Consider the following 6,016-nt stretch of genomic DNA (forward strand, 5'->3'; position numbering starts at 1 on the left):
GTGTGTGTGTGTGTGTGTGTGTGTGTGTGTGTGTGTGTGCTCTGGGGTCACAGATAGGAGCTCCCATTTTCTGCCTTTTGTGTTGCTGGGGATTGAACTTGGGTGTACTTCTGCATTACTGACAGGGCTGAGGGCGTGGCCAGGGCAGTCGTGACTCCCAAGGGGCTAACTGGTAGGACCCAGCAGCCTTCTCACCTTGCCATACCACAGGTAGTGCTCTGCCTGAGTCCGAAGCAGAAAGACATCATTGGAGTTGAGCGAGGAAGCAGAGGCCGGGACCTCCACCGCTTTGGTGTTGGATTTGTCGTTCCCATGGACCTGGAAGAGCCTTACTGGAGGGTCAGGCTCCTCATTTCCCTTCCTGGAAGTCCCGCCCTTGAGAGAAGAAAAGCAGAGTCCGGGCCTTCAGAGTGCCACACGGGCTGGCTGCTGTGGACGCCAGATGGACTGCATACCATCTTTGTCCCTCAGGATCCCCTAGGCTAACAGGAGAGGACCAGTGTTTCCCTTCACTAACTGACCTCGAGTAATTCTGCGGAGCAGGTATTATTCCACTGTGCACAGGAGAGTGAGGTTGGGAAATTGGCTTACATGGGGCAAGAGAAGGACCTGACATCCGACTTGAGAGACCCCCCCATACCTGAGTGTCTGCATTGCCTGCCCAGGCTCCCATCAGAGTTCCATGGAAGAAGCGGGCCTTAGACTAGGAGAGGGGCATACCAGGGCAGTGACTGAGGAGGGGGCAGAGCAGTGTTGGATGGCTGCAGGCTGGGTAATAGCTACTGCTGTGCAGATCATGTGGCACAGAATGCGAAAGACCGTGAGCACTAGCTAGATCGTGGCTTGAGATTTCCCTGGATGTCTCAGACCAAGCACCTCCGTTGCCCTAACGACTAAACTAAGCCTTGTTCATCCCGCCACACACACCACCTCATCACGACCCCAACCTGTCTGGTAGCTCTGTATTGGTTCTTCAGCCCCGAGCATCCCTGCACAGGACGAAGCTTTGTCTGTAGGTCCTCACCTCGTAGATAACCAGCTTTCCTTTGAAGATGGCCATGAAGTGGCGTGGCTCCTTCCCCATGCTAACCCGGACCTGCACAGGGGCTCCGTCGAACTGCTGATCCACCTCCACCGCCTGATAGGCCGAGGCTGCCAGCTCATCCCGGGATGCATGGCGGCCCTGCGGTGGTGAGAAAGGAGTGAGCCCAGTGTCCAGGGAGGCCCCTGGATCCAACACCACACAGAGCTTGCGCCTGGCCTACCTGCCAGATGTACAAGATGTAGTGGGGTTTCCCGTTCACATCATACGTGTAGAGAACCAGATAGCAGTCTCCCCCGTAGAAGAAGCCATGCCACTGGTATTCCACAGGGACCAGCTCCAGGTTCTCAATTCTCCAGACCTGGGCACAAGAGGAGACACAGTTCCTCAGAGAAGGGCATCCTGTTCAGTCCACTGGAAGGGAACTGGGCAGTGTTGAACAGACCCCAAGTGGGGGTGAAGCGCTAACCTCCATCTCTAGTGCCCTTCCCCACTTGGGTCCTCTGTGCCCTGAAGACCCATCACATTTGCAAGACTTGACTCCTGAGAACTGTCCCAGGTCACATGGCCCAGGGCATCCCATCAAGCCACTTCTGGCTTGGTGTGAAGCGGCCTAGGTCTTCACAGACGACTCAGACATATCTTCCAGGTGATAGACCACTGGGGAAAGTGTCTCTCATTGCCCTGAAGCATTGTGGGTGAACAGCCAGCTCCATGCCTCTCAGATGGTACAGAAATGTGGAGTGGGGACAGAAGCATACAGAAAGGGTTGCCCTCTGCAGCAGAAGCGCCCCAGAGTCTGAGCGCTGCCCTCACCGGGCTCACCTCAACCTTGCCGTTCCCGTCGTCCACCATTCTCTCCTGTGCAGCCACTTCTGGCTTGGTGTGTAGCAGAGTCACATCAAACTTGTCCTGGAAGATTTTAGCTGCAAAGAAGGAGGTGGGAAAAGCCAAGTGAGCAGACACTCGAGCCTCTTTCTCGGGTCCCAGCAGAAGACACGCGTGGCGAAGTCTCACCGATTTTACCAATGCTGAAGGTTTTCCCCAAGCCGGTGGTCTGGTCCTTCACTGACCATTTCTGGAACAACTGTTTGAACATGGCTGACTCTGCGCCATCATTGACGGTCTCCACGTTGGTGCTGCTGGGGTATCCCTTCATCTTGATGAAATCCTGCAGTCCCCACATCCCACACACACACACACACACACAAAAGCATGTCAGACAGGAACTTACTGAGTGTTTGCTCATCTGGTAATTCACTTATCTGACGTCAGGGGGCGGGACTCTCTCCTTTCTGACCCTGGGAGTCATTGCTAATTTCTGACTCACTTTTTTTGGTGTCTCTTCATTAAACTGCCATGACTATGGCCATTATGAATTGATCTTGCAGGACCTACTATGCGCCTCCACAGACTGTATCAGAGTTATTTGCTCATTTGTTCCCTGTAAGTACATCACGTGCTGGATCTACAGAATTTAGTAAATGCCCCTTGAGGACCGGGCCCTCATCTGGACATGTGACACTCCCTTTAATGGCAACAGCACCTTCCGAGGGCAGGTTCTATGTGTCAAGTATGGTTCTGAGTACCTCACGAATCGATTTTATCTTACAGTGGTTCTGGAAGACAGGGATCATCCCTGTTAGATATTGGGAAACTGAAGCTCAGAGGTGCTCAGTGGCCTTGCCCAGGGCACTCAGTTTGAAAAGGTAAAACCTACACTCGTATCCCAGGTGGTCTGTTTACTTTGAAGCTCATATATGTCACCGTGCTCAAGTGCATAGCATGTTTGGCACATGTCTATATCGATAATGGCAGAATATTCAGTCAGCATCGCACATCTCCAGCTCTTACCAGGGCTTTGGACATGGCCGCCTGTTTCTCAACCTTGGTGGCTCCTTTGCCTTTCCACACGTAGATCTTGGTGCCACTTTGGTCCAGGATGTAGCAGTCCTGAATCAGTCAGGGAGAAGTATGGTTATTCAAACTCAAGACAGAGAAGACTTGGCCCAGGGTCTGCCTTCAAAGTTACTTCCAGCTTCCTCAAGCAAAGTCCCCTCCAGTCCACTTACATCATGGTTCAGTAGGTCCTGGACCAGGGGCCTTGTTGCCACCTCTGTGACCGACAGCTGCCCAGCTGTGTCAGAGACACTGGTGAAGGAGAGAGAGTTAGCCTGTGCCTTCTCTTTGTGAAGCATCCCATAGCTAAAGTGATGTTTCAGTGTGGCATTTCTAGACAGAGTGGACTTTTTGAGATAGACACAGCTTGAATACAGAGAGGAATATATACTCTGTTCTCCGAAGGAGACTGTGGGCCTCGTTCCCAAACTATCCCATCCACACCCCTAGGCGTGGATACACCAGAAAGGTTCCACCCGCAGGCCAGGAGACTCTTAAACAAGAGCGGAGGATAGCTGCCTCTCTGTGAGGGGCTGTCTCTGAGCTCCTTGTAGGAGATACCTTTAGAAAGGATGAACCAAGAGCTGAGCGCCTGCTGTTCCAGAGGACACCTCCCCACACCCAGCCTCCAGCCCACAGCCAAGCTAAAACACTCACTGATACAACATGACATTTGATTTCTGTTGTTGATCCATGGTCTCATCAGGAACTGCAGACTTTATAATGGAGCGTCGGCCTAGGGTACCCTGGAGGACTGTCATCAGCCCTGGGCTGGCCGCCTCTTTGTCTCCCTCAATCACCCCGATTTCAGCACGGCCCCCTCGCTCCCTGTCCCGAATGTCCTTTGCCAGAAGCATAGCCTGCCAGAGAAGCCAAAGGAGGGCTCTCAGCTCAGCCGGCGCCCTTTCCCTCCCCACGGCTTCCATGCAAGCCACCGGGATGGCAGACACATTACCCTGATGCTGAGGAGCAAGACAAGCCCTTGGGCTGCCTGCAAGACAGTCTACACTCAGGCAGGAGTCCCCCCCCCCCTGAACTCCTGGGGGTCAGCAATCATAGATGACAAAGGAAGATGTCACCCAAGAGGGGGAGCCCAGCTGGACGACAGGCCTGGAGGAGGAGGAGGAGGAGGAGGAGGAGGAGTTGGAGGAGCTAGACCTTGAGACGTTCCCCACTGTTGCTCTCCGGGCCATTCCACTGGATGATAACCATCCCAAGGTCCAGCAGGAAGACATCGCCTCGGTTAAAGCTGTCCCAGCTCATTTCCACCTGCATGTGAGCAGTCAGAGCAGTTTGGGGCAGTCTTAGGTGCCAGGGCGGGAGCACCGGGCGCCCAGGACGCTCACGTGTAGAACTCACCTCCGTGGCTTGGATGTTTCTTTTCCCCTTTACATGTAGCAGCCTCTTCACATCATAGGTGTTGGTCTCCACGTGCTTCATCCCAGAGGCCACACCCCCCTTCTTATAGCTGAGGAGACATTGATCCAGTTATTTGCCCTATGCCTGCTACAGCGCTAGGGTCTGGAAAGACTACTGAGAATTAATTACAGTAGTAACATACAGACGTTGGCCTCTGTCCGCATTGCTCATAATGACAAACAAGCAAAGCAAACAGACACCGCACCTGATGCCCCAAGGATAGGTCTGTGACTAGGGGCCGAGGCAGGCCTTCCTGAAGGGACATTTGAGCTGAGATTTTATGAGAAGTCCCACGGAGGAGAAGAATAGTGCGACAGGCAGAAGGAACCCCATAGGTTGGGATTATAGGCACGAGCCCCGGCTGGATCTCATGTGTGGTGTCTGCGTACCCCAACGCCTACGTGTGACCTCCCAGAATTCTCCCTGCCTCAATTTATTCTGTGCAGTCTCACATCCCTCCTTCATTCCAATAAAGCGTGTCCTGTCACCCGTGTGCACGACCTTCATAAACACAGGCTGTCATTCTGTTGTAGACCCTATCTGTGTCTTTGTTCATATGTGCTGGGTGAGGCTTGCCACCGACTTGTGTCTTTCTGTGACAGACACCTACGTTGACCACAGCCTCCTCCCACCGCTAACGTAGTAAGGAACACCCTGGATCATGGGTCCTTAAAGGCCTGGGTGTGTGAGGGGTTGTTCTGAGAGATGAGGATCACAATTTATAGTCCCAGCACGCTCCAGAACGCAGTACTGTCCTTCACCCCCTCGTATGGCTCCTCCCGCCCGCCCAGCCATCGGTCCCACCCCACTCAGATTTTCACAGCTCAGGTGATGGCTTGGCTTTGCTTTGCATCTCTCAGGTTACTTCAAAGGCTCACCGGCCCTTTGGTTTCCTCTCCTGGGAACTGTTGTATCTGTCTCTGCTCTGTGCATAGCTACTCACATGATGCCCTGCTTGAAGTAGCCACGGAAGGTGTCGGACTCGTGGTACTGGACCTCACGATGCTGCACCGGGCTGCCTCCCAGGTAGTCATCCAGCTGTGTGGTATAGATGGCCGCGCAGCTCTGCTCGTCCTGGGAGGAGTCCTTCCCGATCCAAAAGTGGATGTTCTGGGAGAGAAGGCTGCCCACTCTCCGGGTCTGGGATGTAGCCAGAGGGGCGGGGTCAGGTCTAGGCTCACCTCAGCTATCCTGCTGACTTCTCTGGTGTGGGAAGGCTCCAGCATGCCCTGTGCTACGGGGCTTCAGGGCAAGGCCCCTTCACACGCGCAGCCCTTCCTTCTCTGTGCTCTGGCACAGCCCGTTCACAGGCGCGCTGAAGTTCTGGTAGCCCCGTTTCTTTCCCACATTTGGGGAAGCTGACCACTTGCTGTTCCTAAAGTGGGGAACCTTTCCCCAGTTGGATTTCAGGCTCTGTGTGAAGACCTCCCCACCCCCACCCCCGCGCTCACAGAACTGCACAGCTGTCAGCACCGTCCTCGTGATATTATTCCTCCAGTAGAACGAGCAAAAGGTTTAATTTTTTTTTAAAGTTTCTGTTACTTTTTTTTTTTTTAAGATTTATTTATTTATTACATGTAAGTACACTGTAGCTGTCTTCAGACACTCCAGAAGAGGGCGTCAGATCTTGTTACGGATGGTTATGAGCCACCATGT

General features: G+C 53.5%; 1 protein-coding gene across 1 annotated transcript in view; it reads right to left on the reverse strand.

Moving 5' to 3' along the window:
- Positions 1 to 6,016, reverse strand: part of Avil (advillin) — a 16,710-nt gene that overhangs the window by 8,236 nt on the left and 2,458 nt on the right. Inside the window, exons 3-13 of the mRNA XM_021205191.1 lie at positions 5,304 to 5,500; positions 4,301 to 4,409; positions 4,100 to 4,210; positions 3,599 to 3,801; positions 3,115 to 3,193; positions 2,897 to 2,995; positions 2,060 to 2,213; positions 1,868 to 1,968; positions 1,266 to 1,403; positions 1,025 to 1,183; positions 196 to 375 (exon numbers count right to left, since the gene is read on the reverse strand). Of these exons, the coding sequence (XP_021060850.1) occupies positions 196 to 375; positions 1,025 to 1,183; positions 1,266 to 1,403; positions 1,868 to 1,968; positions 2,060 to 2,213; positions 2,897 to 2,995; positions 3,115 to 3,193; positions 3,599 to 3,801; positions 4,100 to 4,210; positions 4,301 to 4,409; positions 5,304 to 5,500 (1,530 nt within the window). The remainder of the gene's footprint in view (positions 1 to 195; positions 376 to 1,024; positions 1,184 to 1,265; positions 1,404 to 1,867; positions 1,969 to 2,059; positions 2,214 to 2,896; positions 2,996 to 3,114; positions 3,194 to 3,598; positions 3,802 to 4,099; positions 4,211 to 4,300; positions 4,410 to 5,303; positions 5,501 to 6,016) is intronic.

This window comes from Mus pahari, chromosome 9, assembly GCF_900095145.1.
Source record: "Mus pahari chromosome 9, PAHARI_EIJ_v1.1, whole genome shotgun sequence".
NCBI classification, from domain to species: domain Eukaryota; kingdom Metazoa; phylum Chordata; class Mammalia; order Rodentia; family Muridae; genus Mus; species Mus pahari.